The sequence below is a fragment of the Lichenostomus cassidix genome, unplaced genomic scaffold, assembly GCF_008360975.1.
Source record: "Lichenostomus cassidix isolate B80296 unplaced genomic scaffold, HeHo_3.0 HiC_scaffold_35, whole genome shotgun sequence".
NCBI classification, from domain to species: Eukaryota; Metazoa; Chordata; class Aves; order Passeriformes; family Meliphagidae; genus Lichenostomus; species Lichenostomus cassidix.
This window is the reverse complement of record NW_028147256.1, coordinates 688,878-711,819: the sequence shown is the minus strand read 5'-3', so window position 1 is coordinate 711,819 and position 22,942 is coordinate 688,878. Positions and strand designations below refer to the sequence as shown.

At 47.8% G+C, this 22,942-nt stretch overlaps 1 protein-coding gene and 1 long non-coding RNA gene across 10 annotated transcripts in view; one reads left to right on the top strand and one right to left on the bottom strand.

Moving 5' to 3' along the window:
• Nucleotides 1–22,942, top strand: part of SPTBN4 (spectrin beta, non-erythrocytic 4) — a 68,719-nt gene that overhangs the window by 27,185 nt on the left and 18,592 nt on the right. For all 9 annotated transcript variants that reach the window (XM_085044160.1, XM_085044159.1, XM_085044157.1 and 6 more), the window contains exons 18-23: nucleotides 6,619–6,774; nucleotides 13,047–13,310; nucleotides 14,115–14,339; nucleotides 15,017–15,106; nucleotides 15,489–15,767; nucleotides 17,638–17,768. In XM_085044160.1, the coding sequence (XP_084900286.1) occupies nucleotides 6,619–6,774; nucleotides 13,047–13,310; nucleotides 14,115–14,339; nucleotides 15,017–15,106; nucleotides 15,489–15,767; nucleotides 17,638–17,768 (1,145 nt within the window). The remainder of the gene's footprint in view (nucleotides 1–6,618; nucleotides 6,775–13,046; nucleotides 13,311–14,114; nucleotides 14,340–15,016; nucleotides 15,107–15,488; nucleotides 15,768–17,637; nucleotides 17,769–22,942) is intronic.
• Nucleotides 12,521–13,035, bottom strand: LOC146423985 (uncharacterized). The gene is made up of 3 exons (XR_014847193.1): nucleotides 12,972–13,035; nucleotides 12,738–12,790; nucleotides 12,521–12,556 (listed from the first exon to the last, which is right to left on the bottom strand). It is a non-coding gene; the product is annotated as an uncharacterized LOC146423985 (long non-coding RNA).

The window sequence follows — 22,942 nt, the reverse complement described above, 5'->3', positions numbered from 1 at the left end:
GACCCAAAAATCCCCAAAATCACCCCAAAAAACCCCAAAATTATCCCAAAATCACCCCAAAAACCACAAAAAACCCCAAAATTAACCAAAATCCACCCGAAATTATGCCAAATTAAAGCAAATCCACCCCAGGAGCAGCTGGAGCTGCAGAGCTTCCTGCAGGAGTGCCGCGAGGTCAGGGACCCAAAAAACCCCAAAATCAACCCAAAATCATCCCAAAAAACTCAAAAAACCACAAAATCACCCCAAAATCATCCCAAAAACCCCAAAATCACCCTAAATCCACCTGAAATCACCCCAAATCCACCCAAAATTAACCAAAATCCACCCGAAATTACCCAAAATGACTCAAAATTACCCCAAAATCTGCAGGAGTGCCAGGAGGTCAGAGAGCCAAAAAATCCCAAAATCACCCTGAAAACCCCAAAATCACCCCAAAAAACCCCAAAAACCCCAAAAATCACCCCAAAAAACCCCAAAAACCCCAAAAATCACCCCAAATCCACCCAAAAAACCCCCAAAACCACCCAAAATCCACCCGAAATTATCCCAAATTAAACCAAATCCACCCAAAACCGTCCTGGAGCTGCAGAGCTTCCTGCAGGAGTGCCGCGAGGTCAGGGACCCAAAAAACCCCAAAATCACCCCAAAATCATCCCAAAAACCTCAAAAAACCCCAAAATCACCCCAAAAAACCCAAAATCACCCCAAAATCCACCCGAAATTACCCCAAATTAAACCAAATCCACCCCAGGAGCAGCTGGAGCTGCAGAGCTTCCTGCAGGAGTGTCGGGAGGTGAGAGACCCAAAAAAACCCAAAATCACCTCAAAAACCCCAAAATTATCCCAAAAACCCCAAAATCACCCCAAAATCATCCCAAAAAACCCCAAAATCCACCTGAAATTACCTAAAATCCACTAAAAATTACCCCAAATTCACCCAAAATTACCTCAAAATTACCCCGAAGTTAGCTCAAATCACCCAAAATTACCTAAAATTACTCTTAATCCACCCAAAATTACCCAAAATCCACCCAAATTACCTCAAATCCACCTGAAATTACCCAAAATTACCCAAATTCACCCCAAATTTCCCTTAATGACCCAAAACTACACCAAAGCCACCCAAAATTACACCAAAATCCACTCGAAGTCACCCCAAATTCACCCAAAATTACCTGAAATCACCCAAAATTACGCCAAATCCACTCAAAATTTCCCCAAATTCACCCCAAATTACCCTAAATCACCCCAAAATTTCCCCAAATCCACCCAAAATTACGCCAAAACCACCTAAAATCACCCCAAAATCACCCCAAAAACCCCCAAAATCACCCAAATTACCAAAAATCACCAAAAATCCACTAAAAATTACCCCAAATCGCCCCAAAATTACCCCAAATCGCCTCAAAATTACGCCAAAATCCCCTCGAAATTACCCAAAATTACCCCCAAATCACCCCTAAATTTGCCCAAATCACCCAAAATTACCTAAAATTACTCCTAATCCACCCAAAATTACCCAAAATTCACCCAAATTACCTCAAATCCACCCGAAATCACCCCAAAATCACCCAAAATTACCCCAAATCAGCCAAAATTACCCCAAATTCATCCAAAATCACCTCAAATCCACCCAAAATTACCCAAAATCACCCCAAAATTACACTAAATCCACTTAAAATTTCCCCAGCATTTTAGGGTTTTTTTTCCCCCCAGGATTTTGGGGTTTTTCCCAGGATTTTGGGCTTTTTTTCTGGGATTTTTGGGGTTTTTTTCCGGGATTTTGGGGCTTTTCTCCTAGATTTTGGGGTTTTTTCCCCAGATTTTGGGGTTTTTTATCCTGGGATTTTGAGGTCATTTCCTGGGATTTTGGGGGTTTTTTATTTCTTGGGATTTTGGGGTTTTTTCTGAGATTTTGGGCTTTTTTTCCCAGGATTTTGGGGTTTTTTCCCCAGGATTTTTGGGCTTTTTTCCAAGGATTTTGGGGTTTTTTCCCAGGATTTTTGGGCTTTTTTCCAAGGATTTTGGGTTTTTTCCTGGTATTTTGGGTTTTTTTCCCCAGGATTTTGGGGAAGAGTTTCTCAGGATTTTGGGGGTTTTTTTCTGGAATTTTTGGGCTTTTTTCCGGGATTTTGGGGCTTTTCTCCTAGATTTTGGGGGTTTTTCCCCCAGATTTTGGGGTTTTTTATCCTGGGATTTTGAGGTCATTTCCTGGGATTTTGGGGTTTTTTTATTTCCTGGGATTTTGGGGTTTTTTCTGGGATTTTGGGCTTTTTTTCCCAGGATTTTGGGGTTTTTTCCCCAGGATTTTTGGGCTTTTTTCCAAGGATTTTGGGGTTTTTTCTGGGATTTTGGTTTTTTCCCCAGGATTTTGGGGAAGAGTTTCTCAAGATTTTTGGGTTTTTTCCTGGAATTTTTGGGCTTTTTTCCGGGATTTTGGGGCTTTTCTCCTAGATTTTGGGGTTTTTTTCCCCCAGATTTTGGGGTTTTTTATCCTGGGATTTTGAGGTCATTTCCTGGGATTTTGGGGTTTTTTTATTTCTTGGGATTTTGGGTTTTTTTCTGGGATTTTGGGCTTTTTTTCCCAGGATTTTTGGGTTTTTTCCCCCAGGATTTTGGGGAAGTTTCTCAGGATTTTGGGGTATTTTTTCTGGAATATTTGGGCTTTTTCTCTGGGATTTTAGGGTTTTTTTCCCAGGATTTTGGGTTTTTTTTCCCAAGGATTTTGGGTTTTTCCCCCAGATTTTAGGGTTTTTTCCCCCAGATTTTGGATTTTTTTTTCCTAGGAATTTGGGATTTTTTTCCCAGGATTTTGGGGTTTTTTTCCCAAGGATTTTGGGTTTTTCCCCCAGATTTTAGGGTTTTTTCCCCCAGATTTTGGATTTTTTTTTCCTAGGAATTTGGGATTTTTTTCCCAGGATTTTGGGTTTTTTCCCAGGATTTTTTCTGCACTCCATCCCTGCGATTTTGGGTTGCATTTCCCGATATTCCAGCTTTTTTTTCCCGGATTTTGGGTCGATTTCCCGGGATTTCGGGTCTCCCCCACTCCGGAATTTTTGGGCATTTTTTGCCGTTTTTTTAGCTTTTTCCCCAGATTTTTTTGGCTTTTTCCCGGGATTTTTTTTTTCTCTTTCCCAGGATTTTTTCTGCTCTCCATCCCCACAATTTCGGGTTTCCTTTCCCAGAATTTCGGGATTTTTTCCCCGGATTTTGGGTCGATTTCCCGGGATTTCGGGTCTCCCCACTCCGGAATTTCGGGCTTTTTTCCCGGTTTTTTCGGACTTTTTTCCGGGATTTTTTGGCTTTTTTCCCAGGATTTTTTCTCCTGGTTCGAGAAAAAATTTCTCCACGATTTCGGGTTTCCTTTCCCAGAATTTTGGGCTTTTTTCCCCCGGATTTTGGGTCGATTTCCCGGGATTTCGGATCTCCCCCACTCCGGAATTTTGGGCTTTTTTCCTTGGACTTTTTTGCTTTTTTCCCAGTTTTTTTTTTCTCTTTCCCAGGATTTTTTCTGCTCTCCATCCCCGCGATTTCGGGTTTCCTTTCCCAGAATTTCGGGGTTTTTTTCCCGGATTTTAGGTCGATTTCCCGGGATTTCGGGTCTCCCCCACTCCGGAATTTTGGGCTTTTTTTCCGATTTTTTTGGCTTTTTTCCCGGAATTTTTTTGCTTTTTTCCCGGGATTTTTCCTCCGGTCAATCTCCAGCATTTGGGTTTTTCCCCCCCGGTATTCCAGCTTTATTTTCCCCGGATTTTGGGTCGATTTCCCGGGATTTCGGGTCTCCCCCACTCCGGAATTTTGGGCTTTTTTCCTTGGATTTTTGGGCATTTTTCCCAGATTTTTTTTTCTTTTTCCCAGTTTTTTTTTCTCTTTCCCAGGATTTTTTCTGCTCTCCATCCCCGCGATTTCGGGTTTCCTTTCCCAGAATTTCGAGCTTTTTTTTCCCGGATTTTGGGTCGATTTCCCGGGATTTCGGGTCTCCCCCACTCCGGAATTTCGGGCTTTTTTCCTTGGATTTTTGGGCATTTTTCCGGTATTTTGGGCTTTTTTTCCCAGTTTTTTTTTTTTCTTTTTTCCCGGGATTTTTTCTCCGGTCAATCCTCAGCACTTCGGGTTTCCTTTCCCAGAATTTCGGGATTTTTTTCCCAGGATTTTGGGTCGATTTCCCGGGATTTCGGGTCTCCCCCACTCCGGAATTTTGGGCTTTTTTCCCGGTTTTTTTGGGTTTTTTCCCATTTTTTTGCTTTTTTCCGGGATTTTTTGGCTTTTTTCCCGGGATTTTTTCTGCACTCCATCCCCAGCATTTGGGTTTTTCCCCCCCGATATTCCAGCTTTATTTTCCCCGGATTTTAGGTCGATTTCCCGGGATTTCGGGTCTCCCCCACTCCGGAATTTTGGGCTTTTTTCCTTGGATTTTTCGGCTTTTTTCCCAGGTTTTTTTTTTTCTCTTTCCCAGGATTTTTTCTGCTCTCCATCCCCGCGATTTCGGGTTTCCTTTCCCAGAATTTCGGGATTTTTTTCCCGGATTTTGGGTCGATTTCCCGGGATTTCGGGTCTCCCCCACTCCGGAATTTTTGGGCATTTTTTGCCGGTTTTTTAGCTTTTTCCCCAGATTTTTTTGGCTTTTTCCCAGTTTTTTTTTCTCTTTCCCAGGATTTTTTCTGCTCTCCATCCCCGCGATTTCGGGTTTCCTTTCCCAGAATTTCGGGCTTTTTTTTCCCGGATTTTGGGTCGATTTCCCGGGATTTCGGGTCGCCCCCGCCGCAGCATTCCGCCCCGGATCCTCCTCGCTCTCCGCGCTGGATTTGCTGCATCACCGCCGAGCTCCTTCCTCCTCCTTCCTCCTCCTCCTCCTCCTCCTCCTCACCTTCGGCCTCTTTCTTCCTCCTTTCCCACCTTTGCCATCCTCCTCTTCCCTCCTCATCCTCATTCCCGATCATTTCCATCCTCATTTTCCTCGGTTTTTGGGATTTTCATCCTCATTTCCTCCTCCATCCTCCTCCTCCTCCTCCTCCTCCATCTTCACCTTCTCGGCATCTTCATCTTCCTCCTCCTCCTCCTTTCCCATCCTCCTCCTCCTCCTCCTCCTCACCCCCCCGGGGCTTCCCGACCCCAAATCTCCGCCTTTTTTGGGGTTTTTTTTTTGGGTTAAAAAAAAAAAAAATCGCCGCGGGGGGAGCGCCTTCCTCCCCTCCCCCTCCTCCGGTTTTTGGGGATTTTTTGGGATTTTTTTTTTGTTGTTTTTAGGGTTTTTTTGGGAAAAAAATCACCGCGGGGGGAGCTGCTTCCTCCCCTCCTCCTCCTCCTTTTTTGGGATTTTTTTGGGTTTTTTTTCCCGGGAAAATCGCTTCTTCCTCCCCTCCCCCTCCTCAGTTTTTTGGGATTTTTTTAGGATTTTTTTTAGGATTTTTTGGGTTTTTTGGGGGGAAAATCGCCGCGGGGGGACCTGCTTCCTCCCCTCCCCCTCCTCCGTGTTTTGGGATGTTTTTGGGATTTTTTTAGGATTTTTTGGGGTGGTTTTTTTTGGAAAATCACCGCGGCGGGAGGGGGAGCTCCTTCCTCCCCTCCCCCTCCTCCTTTTTTTGGGATTTTGGACGATTTTTTGGGGGTTTTTTTTCCGGGAAAATCGTTCCTTCCTCCCCTCCCCCTCCTCCTTTTTTTGGGATTTATCTTGGGGAAAAAAAAGCCCTAAAATCTCCGCCGTTTTGGGATTTTTTTTTTTTTTCTGGAAAATCGCTTCTTCCTCCCCTCCCCCTCCTCCTTTTTTTGGGATTTTTTTTTGGGAAAAAAGCCCTGAAATCGCCGCAGTTTTTGGGATAAAAAAGCCCTAAAATCGCCGCAGTTTGGACTATTTTTTCCCCTTTTTTTTTGGTTTTTTTCCCCGGGAAAATCCCTCTTTTCTCCCCTCCCCCTTCCTTTTCTCCCGGAGATTTTTTTGGGGTAAAAAATCCCTAAAATCGCCTCCGTTTGGGTTTTTTTTTCCCGCATTTTTGGTTTTTTTTTTTCTGGAAATTACCTCTTTCCTCCCCTCCCCCAACCCGTTTTTCCCGCGGATTTTTTTGGGGCGAAAAATCCCTAAAATCGCCGCAATTTGGACTATTTTTTTCAGGGGGAAAAAAATCCCTAAAATCGCTGATCGTTTTGGGATGAAAAATCCCTAAAATCGCCTCATTTTTTTGGGATAAAAAAGCCCTAAAATCGCCGCCATTTGGAGTATATTTTGCTTTTTTTTCTTATTTTTTCGGGGAAAATCTTTCCATCCTCCCCTCCCCCCAATCTATTTTTGGGGATTTTTTTGGGGATGAAAAATCCCTAAAATCGCCTCCTTTTTTGGGGATTAAAAACCCCTAAAATCGCCGCACTTTGGACTATTTTTCTGCTTTTTTTTGGGTTTTTTTCCTGAGAAAATCGCTCCATCCTCCCCTCCCCCCAGCCCGATTTTTTTGGGATTTTTTTGGGGGGAAAAAGCCCCAAAATCGCCGCAGTTTGGACTATTTTTCTGCTTTTTTTTGGGTTTTTTTTCCTGAGAAAATCGCTCCATCTCCCCTCCCCCCAGCCCGATTTTCCCGGGGATTTTTTTTGGGGTGAAAAAGCGCGATTTGGGGGTTTTTCCAGCTCGATGGGTGGATCCGCGAGAAGGCGCTGATGGCCGCAGACCCGAGCCGGGACCCGCCGGTGTGCTCCCGGGGAGCCCCGAAACCCTGGCTGCAGCACCCCGCGTTCCTGGCCGAGCTGGCGCAGAACCGGGAGTGGCTGGAGAGGATCGAGAAGGTGAGAAATGGGAAGAAAACGGGAAAAAACGGGAAAAAAAGGGGAGAAACGGGGAGAAAATGGGGAAAAAATGGCGAAAAATTGTGAAAAAACGGCAAAAACCGGGTGAAAAATGGTGAAAAAAGGGGGAAAAGGGCGAAAAAGTGGCTGGAGAGGATCGAGAAGGTGGGAAACGGGGAGAAAACGGGAAAAAACGGGGAGAAAATGGGAAAAAACGGGGAGAAAATGGGAAAAAATGACAAAAAATTGTGAAAAAACGGCAAAAAACTGTGAAAAAAGGGTGAAAAATGGTGGGAAAAGGGGGAAAAGGGCGAAACAGTGGCTGGAGAGGATCGAGAAGGTGAGAAATGGGGAGAAAATGGGAAAAAACGGGGAGAAAATGGGAAAAAATGGGGAGAAACGGTGAAAAAATGACAAAAAATTGTGAAAAAAACGGTGAAAAAAGGGTGAAAAATGGTGAGAAAAGGGGATAAAAGGGGGGGGAAAAGTGGCTGGAGAGGATCGAGAAGGTGAGAAATGGGGAGAAAATGGGAAAAAAAGGGGGGAAACGGCGAAAAAACGGGGGGAAAATACAAAAAAATGGCAAAAAACGGGGGGGAAATGGGGAAAAAGAGTGAAAAAATGGGGGGAAAGGGGAAAAATTGGGGGAAAAGGGTGAAAAAAGGGGCTGGAGAGGATCGAGGAGGTTAGGAAATGGGGAGAAACGGGGAGAAAATGGGAAAAACATGAAAAAACGTGGAGAAAATGGGAAAAAACGGGGAGAAAATACAAAAAAACGGCAAAAAATGGGGGGAAATGGGGAGAAAATGGGAAAAAACGTGAAAAAACGGGGAGAAAATGGGAAAAAACGGGGAGAAAATGGGAAAAAACGGGGAGAAAATGGGAAAAACGGCAAAAAACGGGGGGGGAATGGGGAAAAAATGGCGAAAAAATGGGGAAAATGGGGAAAAAGGGCGAAAAAGGGGCTGGAGAGGATCGGGAAGGTGAGAAATGGGGAGAAACGGGGAGAAAATGGGAGAAAATGGGAAAAAACGGGGAGAAAATGGGGGAAAAAAGGCAAAAAATTGTGAAAAAACGGCAAAAAACGGTAAAAAAAGGGTGAAAAATGGTGAAAAAAGGGGGAAAAGGGAGAAAAAGTGGCTGGAGAGGATAGAGAAGGTGAGAAATGGGGAGAAAACGGGAAAAAATGGGGAGAAACGGGAAGAAAATGGGAAAAAAAGGCAAAAAACGGGGGGGAAATGGGGAAAAACAGTGAAAAAATGGGGAAAAAGGGGAAAAATTGGGGGAAAAGGGTGAAAAAAGGGGCTGGAGAGGATCGAGAAGGTTAGGAAATGGGGAGAAATGGGAAGAAAATGGGAAAAACATGAAAAAACGGGGAGAAAATGGGAAAAAACGGCAAAAAACGGTGCAAAAATGGGGGGAAAAAAGGGGAAAAAGGCGTTCCTGGCGGAGCTGGCGCAGAACCGGGAGTGGCTGGAGAGGATCGAGAGGGTGAGGAATGGGGAGAAAATGGGAAAAAACGGGGAGAAAATGGGAAAAAACGGGGAGAAACGGTGAAAAAATGACAAAAAATTGTGAAAAAATGGTGAAAAAAGGGTGAAAAATGGTGAATAAAGGGGATAAAAGGGGGGAAAAGTGGCTGGAGAGGATCGAGAAGGTGAGAAATGGGGAGAAAATGGGAAAAAAAGGGGGGAAATGGCGAAAAAACGGGGGGAAAATACAAAAAACCGGCAAAAAACGGGGGGGAAATGGGGAGAAAATGGGAAAAAAGGGGGAAAAGGTGTTCCTGGCGGAGCTGGTGCAGAACAGAGAGTGGCTGGAGAGGATCGAGAAGGTGAGGAATGGGGAGAAAATGGGAAAAAACGGGGAGAAACGGTGAAAAAATGACAAAAAATTGTGAAAAAATGGCAAAAAACGGTGAAAAAAAGGGTGAAAAATGGTGAAAAAAGGGGGAAAAGGGCGAAAAAGTGGCTGGAGAGGATAGAGAAGGTGAGGAATGGGGAGAAAATGGGAGAAACGGGGAGAAAACGGGAAAAAATGTTGAGAAAATGGGGAGAAACGGGGAGAAAATACCAAAAAATGGCAAAAAACGGGGGGGAAATGGGGAAAAACAGTGAAAAAATGGGGGGAAAGGGGAAAAATTGGGGGAAAAGGGTGAAAAAAGGGGCTGGAGAGGATCGAGAAGGCTAGGAAATGGGGAGAAATGGGGAGAAAATGGGAAAAACATGAAAAAATGGGGAGAAAATACGAAAAAGCGGCAAAAAATGGGGGAAATGGGGAAAAATGGCAAAAAATGGTGAAAAAATGGGGAGAAAATGGGGTGGAAAAGGGGGAAAATGGCGAGAAAGGGGCTGGAGAGGATCGAGAAGGTGAGGAAATGGGGAGAAACGGGGAGAAAATGGGAAAAAAACGTGAAAAAACGGGGAGAAAATGGGGAGAAACGGGCAGAAAATACAAAAAAACGGCAAAAAAACGGGGGGGAAATGGGGAGAAAATGGGAAAAAATGGGGGGAAAAGGGCGAAAAAGGGGCTCGAGAGGATCAAGAAGTTGAGGAAATGGGGAGAAACGGGGAGAAAATGGCAAAAAACGGCGAAAAAACGGGGGGAAAATACCAAAAAACCGGCAAAAAACAGGGGGAAATGGGGAAAAAACACAGAAAAAAGGGGGAAAAAGGTGTTCCTGGCGGAGCTGGTGCAGAACCGGGAGTGGCTGGAGAGGATCGAGAAGGTGGGAAATGGGGAGAAAATGGGAAAAAACGGGGAGAAAATGGGAAAAAACGGCAAAAAATGGTGAAAAACGGGGGAGAAATGGTGAAAAATGGGGGGGAAATGGGGGAAATGGGGAAAAACGGTGAAAAAAGGGGGGAAAGGGCGGAAAAGGGGCTGGAGAGCATCGAGAAGGTGAGGAAATGGGGAGAAACAGGGAGAAAATGGGAGAAAATGGGAAAAAACGTGAAAAAACAGGGAGAAAATGGGAAAAATGGCAAAAAACGGGGGGGGGAATGGGGAAAAAATGGCGAAAAAATGGGGAAAAAGGGCGAAAAAGGGGCTGGAGAGGATCGAGAAGGTGAGAAATGGGGAGAAAACGGGAGAAAATGGCAAAAAAGGGCGAAAAAACGGGGGGAAAATACCAAAAACCGGCAAAAAACGGGGAAATGGGGAAAAAAACATGGAAAAAAGGGGGAAAAAGGTGTTCCTGGCGGAGCTGGCACAGAACTGAGAGTGGCTCGAGAGGATCGAGAAGGTGAGAAATGGGGAGAAACGGGGAGAAATGGCGAAAAAAATGGCAAAACACGTGAAAAAATGGGAGAAATGGTGAAAAAACGGGTGAAAAAATGGGGGAAAAGGGGAAAAATTGGGGAAAAAGGGTGAAAAAAGGGGCTGGAGAGGATCAAGAAGGTGAGAAATGGGGGAAAACAGGGAGAAAATGGGAAAAAAACTGGGAGAAAATGGAAAAAAATGGCAAAAAACGGTGAAAAAATGGCTAAGGTGGAAAAAAGGGGGGAAAAATGGGGAAAAAAGGGGGAAAAAGGTGTTCCTGGCGGAGCTGGCACAGCTGGCTGGAGAGGATCGAGAAGGTGAGGAATGGGGAGAAACGGGGAGAAAATGGGGAAAATGGGGGAAAAATGGCAAAAAACGGTGAAAAAATGGCGGAAAATGGGAGAAAAATGGGGAAAAAATGGGAAAAAATGGGGAGAAAATGGGGAAAAATGGGGAAAAATGGGGAAAAATGGGGAAAAAGTGGGGAAAATGGGGAAAAAATGGGGAAAAAGGTGTTCCTGGTGGAGCTGGCACAGAACAGAGTGGCTGGAGAGGAGAGAGAAGGTGAGGAAATGGGGAGAAAATGGGAAAAATGGGGAGAAAATGGGGAAAAATGGGGAGAAAATGGGAAAAAAAGAGAAAAAAATGACAAAAAACCTGAAAAAATGGTGAAAAATGTGAAAAAAATGGGGGAAAAAGGACGAAAAAGTGGCTGGAGAGGATTGAGAAGGTGAAGAAATGGGGAGAAACAGGGAGAAAATGGGAAAAAATGGGGAGAAAATGGGAAAAAATGGGAAAAAAACGGGGAGCAAATGCAAAAAATCAGGGGAAAATGGTGAAAAAACGGCAAAAAATGGGGGAAAAAAGGGGGAAAAGGGTGAAAAAAGGGGTTCGAGAGGATCGAGAAGGTGAGGAAATGGGGAGAAACGGGGAGAAAATGGGAAAAAATGGGAAAAAATGGGGAAAAATGGGGAAAAATGGGGAAAAATGGGGAAAAACGGTGAAAAAACGGGACAAATGGTGAAAAACAGTGAAAAAATGGGGAAAAAAGGGGGGAAAACGGTGAAAAAAGGAGCTCGAGAGGATCGAGAAGGTGAGGAAATGGGGAGAAACGGGGAGAAAATGGGAAAAAATGGGGAGAAAACGGGAGAAAATGGGAAAAAAAAGTGAAGAAATGGTGAAAAACGGTGAAAAAAGTGAAAATATGGTGAAAAATGGGAAAAAAAGGCGAAAAAATGGGGGGAAATGGCAAAAAAGTGGGGGAAAAATGTGGGGAAAAATGTGAAAAAAATGGGGGGGAAAAATGGGGGAAAATGCCAAAAAATGCGGAAAAAATGGGGGATAGAGTGGGGAAAAAGTGAAAAAATGGGGAAAAAGGTGAAAAAATGGATCAAAAATGGGGAAAAATGGGGGAAATCGGGAAGGAAATGGAAAATTTGGGGAAAAAAGGGGTGGGGGAGGGGATGGGGTGGGGGAGGGGAGGGGAGGGTTGGGATCGTCGCCCCTCCCCCCTCTTTGGTGACGTCATGAGGCTCGGCAGCCCCTCCCCCACCCTCCCCCTCCCCCCTCCCCAAATTGTCACCCAAATTGTCACCCAAATTGTCACCCCAAACCTCTCTGTGACCAATTTTGGGGTCCAACTTTGACCCCAAATCACCCCAGGAAGTCTCCATCACCCCAAACCTCCTCGAGATGGACTTTGGGGTCTCCAAACCTCCTCCTGACCCCAAAACCACCTCAGGAAGTTCCACCAACATCTCCCCAAACCTCTCGAGGTGGATTTTGGGGTCTCCAAACCACTCTAGATGCATTTTGGGGTCTTCAAACCTTCTCGAGATGGACTTTGGGGTCTCCAAACCTCCTCCTGACCCCAAAACCACCTCAGGAAGTTCTACCAACATCTCCCCAATCTTCTCGAGATGAATTTTGGGGTCTCCAAATATCTCATGGTGGACTTTGGGGTCTCCAAACCCCATCCTGACCCCAAAACCTCCATATGAAGGTCAGGAGCTCCACCAACATCTCCCAAACTTCTCGAGATGGATTTTGGGGTCTCCAAACCCCTCGAGATGCATTTTGGGGTCTCCAAACTTCTCGTGATGGACTTTGAGGTCTCCAAACCTCATCCTGACCCCAAAACCTTCATAAGAAGGCGAGGAGCTCCACCAACATCTTCTCTAGCATCCCAACCTCCTCGAGATGCATTTTGGGGTCTCCAAACCTCCTTGAGATGCATTTTGGGGTCTCCAAACCCCCTCCTGACCCCAAAACCACCTCAGGAAGTCTCCACCACCCCAAACCTTCTCAAGATGCATTTTGGGGTCTCCAAACCTCCTCGAGATGCATTTTGGGGTCTCCAAATCTCCTCTTGACCCCAAAACCACCATAAGAAGGTGAGAAGCTCCACCAACATCTCCCCAACCTCCTCGGGATGCATTTTGAGGTCCAACCTTGACCCCAAACCCCCCAAGAAGTCTCCACCACCCCAAACCTCTCAAGATGCATTTTGGGGTCTCCAAACCTCCTCCTGACCCCAAAACCACCTCAGGAAGTTCCACCAACATCTCCCCAAACCTCCTCGAGATACATTTTGGGGTCTCCAAACCTCGTCGAGATGCATTTTGGTGTGCCCAAACCTCATCCTAACCCCAAAACCCCTCCAGGGAGGCGAGGACCTCCACCAACATCTCCAACATCCCAACCTTCTCTAGATGCATTTTGGGGTCTCCAAACCTCTCATGATGCATTTTGGGGTCTCCAAATCTCCTCTTGACCCCAAAACCACCATGAGAAGGTCAGGAGCTCCACCTACATCTCCTCCACCATTCCAACCTCCTCGAGATGCATTTTGGGGTCTTTAAACCTCCTTGAGATGCATTCTGGGGTCTCCAAACCCCCTCCTGACCCCAAAACCACCACGAGGAATTCTCCACCACCCCAAACCTTCTCAAGAAGCATTTTGGTGTCCCCAAACCCCCTGCTGACCCCAAAACCACCACCGCGTCCCCCAGGAAGGCGAGGAGCTGGTCCAGGCCAAGCCGGAGCTGAGCGGCGCCGTGCGGCGGCAGCTGGAGGAGCTGAGGAGATGCTGGGTGGAGCTGGAGAGCACCAGCCAGGCCAGGAGCAGACGGCTGGCCGAAGCGGCGGCGGCCGAGCGGCTGGCCAGGAGCTACGCCGACATGGAGACGCGGCTGGGCCGGCTGGAGGAGCAGCTGGAGAGCGTGGGCGGCGGGGCTGACCTGCGCAGCATCAGCCGCCAGCTCAAGAGGCTGCAGGTGGGGACTGGGGACACTGTGGGGGACATCAGGGGGACATTGGGGACATCAGGTCTTGGGGGGATGTTTGGTCTTGGATGGACATTGGGCCTTGGGGACATCACGTCTTGGATGGACATTGGGTGTTTGGGAGATGTAGGTTATGGAGAACATCAGGTCTTGGAGAACATCAGGCCTTGGAGAACATCAGGCCTTGGGGTGACATGAGGTTATGGAGGACACCAAGTTACGGGTGAACATAGGAGTTTGAGGGACACCAGATTATGGGGGCAACACATTATGGGGAGGACACCAGGTTATGGTGGACACCAAATTATGGTGCACATCACACTATGGTGCCACCATGTTTCTGGTGGATTGCTCCACACTGCCTGCCCGAGGTCCCACCTCCATCTCTATCTCCACCCCATCCATCTCCATCCATCTCCACCTCCACAACCATCTCCATCTCCAACCATCTCCACTTCCACCTCCATCTCCACCTCATTCATCTCCACCCCATTCATCTCCACCCCATCCATCTCCATCTCCACCTCCATCTCCATCTTCACATCCACCTCCACATCCACCCCATGCATCTCCATCTCCATCCATCTCCACCTCCATCCATCTCCACCTCCACCTCCACCTCCATCTCCACATCCATCTCTACCTCCATCTCCACCTCCATCTCCACCCCATCTCCATCTCCATCTCCATCCCATCTCATCTCCACCCCATCCATCTCCACTTCCACCTCCATCTCCATCTCCACCCCATGGCCATCTCCACCCCACGCCCACCACCTCCGCCGTGTCCCCGCAGACGATGGAGACGCAGGTGGAGGAGTGGTACAAGGAGGTGGGCGAGCTGCAGGCGCAGGCGGCGGCGCTGCCGGCCCAGGCGGCCGGGCGGGACGTGGTGGGCGAGCGGCAGAGCGCGGTGGGGACACGGATCGTGAGGCTCATTGAGCCCCTCAAGGAGCGCAGGAGGATCCTGCTGGCCTCCAAGGAGGTCCACCAGGTCAGCCACGAGCTGGAGGATGAGGTGGTGAGTATTGCGGTGCGGTGGGGTGGAGTGGAGATGGGGATGGATGGGGTGGAGATGGGGTGGAGATGGAGATGGAGATGGAGATGGAGATGATGGAGATGGAGATGGAGATGGAGATGGTGGAGATGGAGATGATGGAGATGGAGTGGAGGTGGAGGTGGAGATGGAGATGATGGAGATGGAGATAAGGGGGAGATGTCAATGGATGGGGTGGAATTGGGATGGAAATGGAATGGGGTGGAGATGGAGATGGATGGGGTGGCGATGGATGGAGATGGAGATGATGGAGATGGAGATGGAGATGAATGTGGAGATGGAGATGGAGATGGATGTGGAGATGGATGTGGAGATGGATGTGGAGATGCAGATGGAGATGAATGGGGTGGAGATGGGGTGGACATGGAGATGGAGATGGAGATGGAGATGGAGATGGAGATGGAGATGATGGAGATGGAGATAGAGATGATAGAGATAGATAGAGATAGAGATAGAGATAGAGATAGAGATAGAGATAGAGATAGAGATAGAGATAGAGATGGAGATGGATGGAGTCAAGATGGAGATGGGATGGGATGGAGATGAGATGAAGATGGAGATGGAGATGGAATGGACATGGAGATGGACATGGAGATGGAGATGGGGACAGAGCTGACACCGAGGCCCATCCCTGTCCCCAGATGTGGGTCCAGGACCGCCTGCCCTTGGCCACGCTGAAGGACCATGGCACAAACCTCCAGACAGTCCAGCAGTTCATCAAGAAGAACCAGGTCAGGACACCAGGTTATGGTGAACACCAGGTTATGGTGGACACCAGATTATGGAGGAACACAATTATGGTGGACACCACATTACGGAGGAACACCAAATTAGGGTGGACACAAAATTATGGGGAACACAAGTATGGTGGACACCAAATTATGGTGAACATCACATTATGGGGGACACCACATTATGGAGAAAGACCAAGTTAAGGTGGACACCAAATTATGGAGGAACACCAGATTATGATGGACACAGCATTATGGACAACACCACATCATGGTGGACACCACATCATGGTCCCCCCACATTTTTTTGGGGACAACACTCCACACGGGGGTCCCAGATTTCCCACCCACCCTGATCCCCCACCCACCTCCACCCCTGCAGAACCTCCGCCGCGAGATCCAGGTGCACCGACCCCGCGTGGACGAGGTGCTGGAGCGCGCCGCCGCCGTGGCCTCCATCAAGAGCCCCGAGGCCGAGGGCGTCCGGTGCCTCCTGGAGCGGCTGGGGACCATGTGGGCGGAGCTGCAGGAGCAGACGGAGCGGCGGCAGCAGGCCCTGGACGCCACCTACCAGCTGGAGCAGTACTACTTCGACGTGGCCGAGGTGGAGTCGTGGCTGGGAGAGCAGGAGCTGCTGCTGATGAACGAGGAGAAGGGGAAGGTGACCTGGGGGTGGGGCTGGGGTGGTTGGTTGGTTGAGTGATTGGTTGGGTTGAGTTGTTGGGTTGGGTTGGTTGAGTTGGTTGGTGGGTTGGGTTGGTTCAATGCTTGAGTTGGGTTGGTTGGGTTTGGTGGTTGAGTAGTTGGTTGAGCAGTTGGGTTGGGTTGGGTTGGTTGGGTTGAGTTTCTTGGTTGGTTGGGTTGGTTCAATGGTTGAGTTGGGCTGGTTTGGTGGGTTGGGTTGATTTGGTTGAGTAGTTTGGTTGACTTTATTGGGTTTCTTGGTTGGTTGAGGTTGTTGGGTTTCTTGATTGGTTGGGTTGGTTGGATTGGTTGGATTACTTGAGTTTGTTGTGTTCCTTGGTTGGGTTGGTTGGTTGAGTTTTCTGGTTCCTTGGTTGGTTGAGGTTGGTTGAGTGTTTTTGGTTCCTTGGTTGGTTGGCTTGGTTCCTCGGTTGGTTGAGTTGGTTGGGTTGGTTGGGTTGGTTGGATTGGTTGGTTGGGTTTGTTGGTTCCTCTGTCAGTTGGGTTGGTTGAGTTTTTTGGGTTTCTTGGTTGGATTGGTTGGTTGGGTTGGTTGGATTGGTTGAGTTTGTTGAGGTTCTCGGTTGGTTGGATTGGTTGAGTTTGTTGCATTCCTTGGTTGGTTGAGTTTGTTGGTTGGTTGGTTCAATGGTTGAGTTGGGTTGGTTTGGTGGGTTGGGTTGGTTTGGTCGAGTAGTTTGGTTGACTTTATTGGGTTTCTTGTTTGGTTGAGTTGGTTGAGTTTGTTGGGTTTCTTGGTTGGTTGAACTTTGGATTTGGTTCCTTGGTTGGTTGAGGTTGGTTGAGTTTGTTGAGGTTCTTTGTTGGTTAGGTTGGTTGAGTTAGTTGAATTTGTCAGGTTTCTTGGTTGGTTGAACTTTGGTTGGATTTAATTTCCTGGTTGGTTAAGTTTTTTTGGTTCCTTGGTTGGTTGAGTTGGTTGGTTCCTCGGTTGGTTGGGTTGGTTGGTTGGTTGGGTTGGTTGAGTTGGTTGGGTTGGTTGGTTGGTTGGGTTGGTTGAGTTGGTTGAGTTTTTTGGGTTCCTTGGTTGGTTGAGGTTGGTTGAGTTTGTTGAGGTTCTTGATTGGTTGGGTTGGTTTGGTTGGTTGGGTTGGTTGAGTTGGTTGGGTTGGGTTGGTTGGTTGGTTGAGTTTGTTGGTTCCTCAGTTGGTTGGATTGGTTGGATTGGGTCTGTTGGGTTGGTTGAGGTTGATTGAGTCTGTTGAGGTTCTTCGTTGGTTGGGTTGGTTGGGTTGGTTGAGTTCATTGGTTCCTCGGTCGGTTGAGGTTGGTTGGATTGGTTGGTTGGATTTGTTGAGTTTCTTGGGTTCCTCAGCCGGTTGGGTTGGTTGGTTGGGTTGGTTGAGTTGGTTGAGTTAGTTGGGTTGGTTGGTTGGGTTGGTTGGTTGAGTTTGTTGGTTCCTCGGTTGGTTGGGTTGGTTGGGTTGGTTGGTTGGGTTGGTTGGGTTGGTTGGTTCCTCAGTTGGTTCCTTGGTTGGGTTGAGTTGGTTGGGTTGGTTGAGTTGGTTGAGTTGGTTGAGTTGGTGGGTTGGTTGGCTCCTCGGCCAGCCGGGTCGGTCAGGTTGGTTGGGTTGGTTGGTTGGGTTGGTCGGTTGGGTTGGTTGGGTTGGTTGGTTGAGTTGGTTGAGTTTGTTGGTTCCTCGGCCGGTTGGGTTGGTTGGATTGGTTGAGTTTGTTGGTTCCTTGGTTGGTTGGGTTGGTGAGTTGGTTGGGTTGGTTGGGTTGGGTTGGTCGGTTCCTCGGCCGGCCGGGTCGGTTCTCTTCTCTCTGATCTCCTCCCCGCCGAGGTCCTCACCACTCCACTCCACCCCACCCCACCCCACCAGGACGAGCAGAGCACCCTGCAGCTCCTCAAGAAGCATCTGCTGACCGAGCAGACGGTGGAGAACTACGAGGAGACCATCGCCCAGCTGTCCCGCCAGTGCCGCGCCCTGCTGGAGCTCGGCCACCCCCAGAGGTGCGACGCCACCGGGAACCGGGGAGGGGCCGGGGCACCCCGAAACTGCCCAAAAAATCCCAAAACTACCCAAAAAATCCCAAAAACACCCCAAAACCCCCTGAAAATATCCCAAAAACACCCTGAAACCCCCCGAAAATCCCAAAAACACCCCAAAACCTACCAAAAAACACCCAAAAAAATCCCAAAAACCACCCCAAAAATCCCAAAACTCCCCAAAAAATCCCAAAAACACCTAGAAACTCTGAAAATATCCAAAAACACTAGAACCCCTGAAAATATCCAAAACACCCTGAAACCCCGAAAATCCAAAACATCCCGAAACTCCCCAAAAAATCCCAAAAACACCCCAAAAACTACTGAAAACCACCCAAACCACCCAAAACCACCCCAAAAATCCCAAAACTCCCAAAAAAATCCCAAAAATACCCCGAAACCCCCCGAAAAATCCCCAAAACACCCCAAAACCCGCCAAAAAATCCCAAAAAACACCCCAAAACCTCCCGAAAAATCCCAAAAACACCCCAAAACCTACTGAAAACCACCCAAAACACCCAAAAAACACCCAGAAACCCCCTGAAAAATCCCAAAACCACCCCAAAACCTACCAAAAAATCCCCAAAAAACACCCTGAAACCTCCCGAAAAATCCCAAAAACACCCCAAACCTACTGAAAAACACCCAAAATATCCCAAAAACCACCCAAAACACCCAAAAAACACCCCGAAACCCCCCGAAAAATCCCCAAAACACCCCAAAATCCTCCGAAAAATCCCCAAAATACCCCAAAACCTACTGAAAACACCCAAAATATTCCAAAAACACCCAAAAAATAAAAAAACCCACCCCAAAACCTCCCGAAAAATCCCAAAAACACCCCAAAACCTACCGAAAAAATGCCAAAAACCACCCCAAAACCTCCTAAAAAAATCCCATAACCTCCCAAAGAAATCCCAAAAAACACCCCAAAACCACCCAAAATCTCCCAAAAAACATCCAAAACCTCCCAAAAAAACCTCCCAAAATCAGCCAAAATATCCCAAAAACCACCCAAAATCTCCCAAAAAAAATCTCAAAAAATACCCCAAAACCTCCCAAAAAACACTCCAAATCTCCCAGAAAACACCCAAAATCTCTCAAAACCACCCAAAACCTCCCAAAAAACACCCAAAATCTCCCAAAAAAGATCCAAAATATCCCAAAAAATACCCCAAAACCTCCCAAAAAACCCCAAAATCTCTCAAAAACCACCCCAGAACCTCCCAAAAAACACCCCACAACCTCCTAAAACACATCCAAAATCTCCCAAAAACCACCCCAGACCATCCCGAAACCCAAAAAAATATCAGGGACACCTAAAAACCTCTGAAATGGAATTAAAACCTCCCAAAAAACACCCAAAACCTCCCAAAAACACCCAAAACCTCCCAAAACCACCCCAAAACCTCCCAAAACCACCAAAACCTCCCAAAAAACACCCCAAAACCTCCCAAAACACCCCAAAACCTCCCAAAAAAACACCCAAAGTATCCCAAAACTGCCCAAAACCTCCCAAAAAATCCCAAAAAACACCCCAAAACCTCCCAAAACCACCCAAACCTCCCAAAAAACACCCCAAAACCTCCCAAAAAAATCCCCAAAACCACCCAAACCTCCCAAAAAAATCCAAAAACCCACCCCAAAACCTCCCAAAACCCACCCAAAACCTCCCAGGAACACCCAAAATCTCCCAAAAACACCCCCAAAACCCCCCAAAAAATCCCAAAAAACCCCCCAAAACCTCCTAAAAAAATCCCAAAACCTCAAAAAAAAAAAAATCCCAAAAAACACCCCAAAACCTCTCATAAAACACCCAAAATCTCAAAAAAATTCACCCCAAAATATCCCAAAAAACACCCAAAAACCTCCCAAAATCCCAAAAAATTGATCAGGGACACCTAAAAACCCCTGAAAACCTCCCAAAAAACCCCCAAAATCTCCCAAAAACCACCCCAGGATCTCCCAAAAACCACCCAAAACCTCCCAAAAAACACCCCAGAACTTTCCAAAACCCCAAAACCAGATCGAGGACACCTAAAACACCCCAAAATGGAATTAAAAGTTCCCAGGAACCTCCCAAAAAAACACCAAAACCTTCCAAAACCCCAAAAAACTGATCAGGGACACCAAAAACCTCTGAAATGGAAATAAAACAGACCATGTGCCACCTTAAAACCGTCCAAAAACAGCTCAGGGACCCCTGGAACCACCCAAAAATGGGGCCAAACCCCCCAAATTTGGGTCAAAACCCCCTAAAACCCCATGAAACCGATCAGGGACCCCACAAATCCCCCAAAATTGGGAGGAGATCCCTAAAAGGTCAGCAGGTGGCAGTCACAGGTTGACCAGCTGGACCTCCTAGGAACCTCCAGAAATTGGGCCAAAACCCCCAGAAATTGGATCAAAACACCCCAAAATGGGACCAAAACCCCCCAAAATTTGGAGAAAAACCCCAAAACGCCCCAAAATTTGGGACAGGCCCCTAAAAGGTCTGTGTTGTTGCCCAGCCAACAGGTCAGCAGGCAGCAGTCGCAGGTTGACCAGCTGGACCTTCCAGGAACCCCCAGAAATTGGGCCAAAAACTCCAAAATTGGGCCAAAACCTCACAAAATTGGGTCAAAACCCCCTAAAAACCCCCAAAAACGTACCAGGGACCCCAAAAAACCCCAAAACTGGGACAGGCCCCTAAAAGGTCCGTGTTGTTGCCCAGCGAACAGGTCAGCAGGCAGCAGTCACAGGTTGACCAGCTGGACCTACTAGGAACCTCCAGAAATTGGTCCAAAACTCCCCAAAAACGGGACCAATGCCCTAAAACTCCCCAAAATGGGACAAAATTCCCCCAAAATTTGGTGAAAAACCCCAAAATTTCCTAAAAGGTCCGTGTCATTGCCCAGCCAACAGGTCAGCAGTCAGCAGTTGCAGGTTGACCAGCTGGACCTTCCAGGTGTCCCCAAAATTTTGGCTAAAACACCCAAAATAGGTTCAAAACCCCCCAAAATTTGGAGAAAAACCCCAAAAAGCCCAAAATTGAGACAGGTCCCTAAAAGGTCCGTGTCGTTGCCCAGCGAACAGGTCAGCAGGTGGCAGTCGCAGGTTGACCAGCTGGACCTCCTAGGAACCCCCAGAAATTGGATCAAAACCCCACAAAATTGGGTCAAAACCCCCTAAAACCCCATGAAACCTATCAGGGGCCCCCAAAATCCTCCAAAATTCGGAGGAGATCCCTAAAAACGTCCGTGTCGTTGCCCAGCAAACAGGTCAGCAGGTGGCAGTCACAGGTTGACCAGCTGGACCTCCTAGGAACCCCCAGAAATTGGGCCAAAAACTCCAAAATTGGGCCAAAACCCCACAAAATTGGGTCAAAACCCCCTAAAACCCCATAAAACCAATCAGGGACCCCCAAAAACCCCAAAATTGGGAGGAGATCCCTAAAAGGTCCGTGTCGTTGCCCAGCGAACAGGTCAGCAGGCAGCAGTCACAGGTTGACCAGCTGGACCTCCTAGAAACCTCCAGAAATTGGGCTAAAGTCCCCAAAATTTGGTCAAAACCCGCTAAAACCCCATAAAACCAATCAGGGACCCCAAAAAACCCCAAAATTGGGAGGAGATCCCTAAAAGGTCTGTGTCGTTGCCCAGCGAACAGGTCAGCAGGCGGCAGTCGCAGGTTGACCGGCTGGACCTTCCAGGAGACCCCAAAAATTGCTCCAAAACCCCCAGAAATTGGGTCAAACCCCCCTAAAAACCCCCAAAAACGTATCAGGGACCCCCAAGAAAACCCAAATTTGGGACAGACCCCTAAAAGGTCCGTGTCGTTGCCCAGCGAACAGGTCAGCAGGCGGCAGTCGCAGGTTGACCAGCTGGACCTCCTAGGAACCCCCAGAAATTGGGCCAAAACCCCCAGAAATTGGATCAAAACACCCCAAAATGGGACCAAAACCCCCCAAAATTTGGAGAAAAACCCCAAAATGCCCCAAAATTTGGGACAGGCCCCTAAAAGGTCTGTGTTGTTGCCCAGCGAACAGGTCAGCAGGCGGCAGTTGCAGGTTGACCAGCTGGACCTCCTAGGAAACCCCAGAAATTGGGCCAAAACTCCCCAAAAACGGGACCAATGCCCTAAAACTCCCCAAAATGGGACAAAATTCCCCCAAAATTTGGTGAAAAACCCAACATTTCCTAAAAGCTCCGTGTCATTGCCCAGAGAACAGGTCAGCAGGTGGCAGTCACAGGTTGACCAGCTGGACCTCCTAGGAACCCCCAGAAATTGGGCCAAAAACTCCAAAATTGGGCCAAAACCCCACAAAATTGGGTCAAAACCCCCTAAAACCCCATAAAACCAATCAGGGGCCCCAAAATCCCCCAAAATTCGGAGGAGATCCCTAAAAGGTCCGTGTCGTTGCCCAGCGAACAGGTCAGCAGGCGGCAGTTGCAGGTTGACCAGCTGGACCTTCCAGGTGTCCCCAAAATTTTGGCTAAAACACCCAAAATAGGTTCAAAACCCCCCAAAATTTGGAGAAAAACCCCAAAACGCCCCAAAATTGGGACAGGCCCCTAAAAGGTCCGTGTCGTTGCCCAGCGAACAGGTCAGCAGGTGGCAGTCGCAGGTTGACCAGCTGGACCTTCCAGGAACCCCCAGAAATTGGGCCAAAACCCCCTAAAACCCCATAAAACCAATCAGGGACCCCAAAAAAACCCAAAACTGGGACAGATCCCTAAAAGGTCCGTGTCGTTGCCCAGCAAACAGGTCAGCAGGTGGCAGTCACAGGTTGACCAGCTGGACCTCCTAGGAAACCCCAGAAATTGGTCCAAAAACCCCCAAAATTGGGTCAAAACCCCCTAAAACCACCCAAAATATGGAGAAAAACCCCAAAAACCCCAAAACTGGGACAGGCCCCTAAAAGGTCCGTGTCGTTGCCCAGCGAACAGGTCAGCAGGCGGCAGTCGCAGGTTGACCAGCTGGACCTCCTAGGAACCCCCAGAAATTGGTCCAAAAACTCCAAAATTGGGCCAAAACCCCACAAAATTGGGCCAAAACCCCCTAAAACCCCATAAAACCAATCAGGGACCCCAAAATGCCCCAAAATTGGGAGGAGATCCCTAAAAGGTCAGCAGGAGGCAGTCGCAGGTTGACCAGCTGGA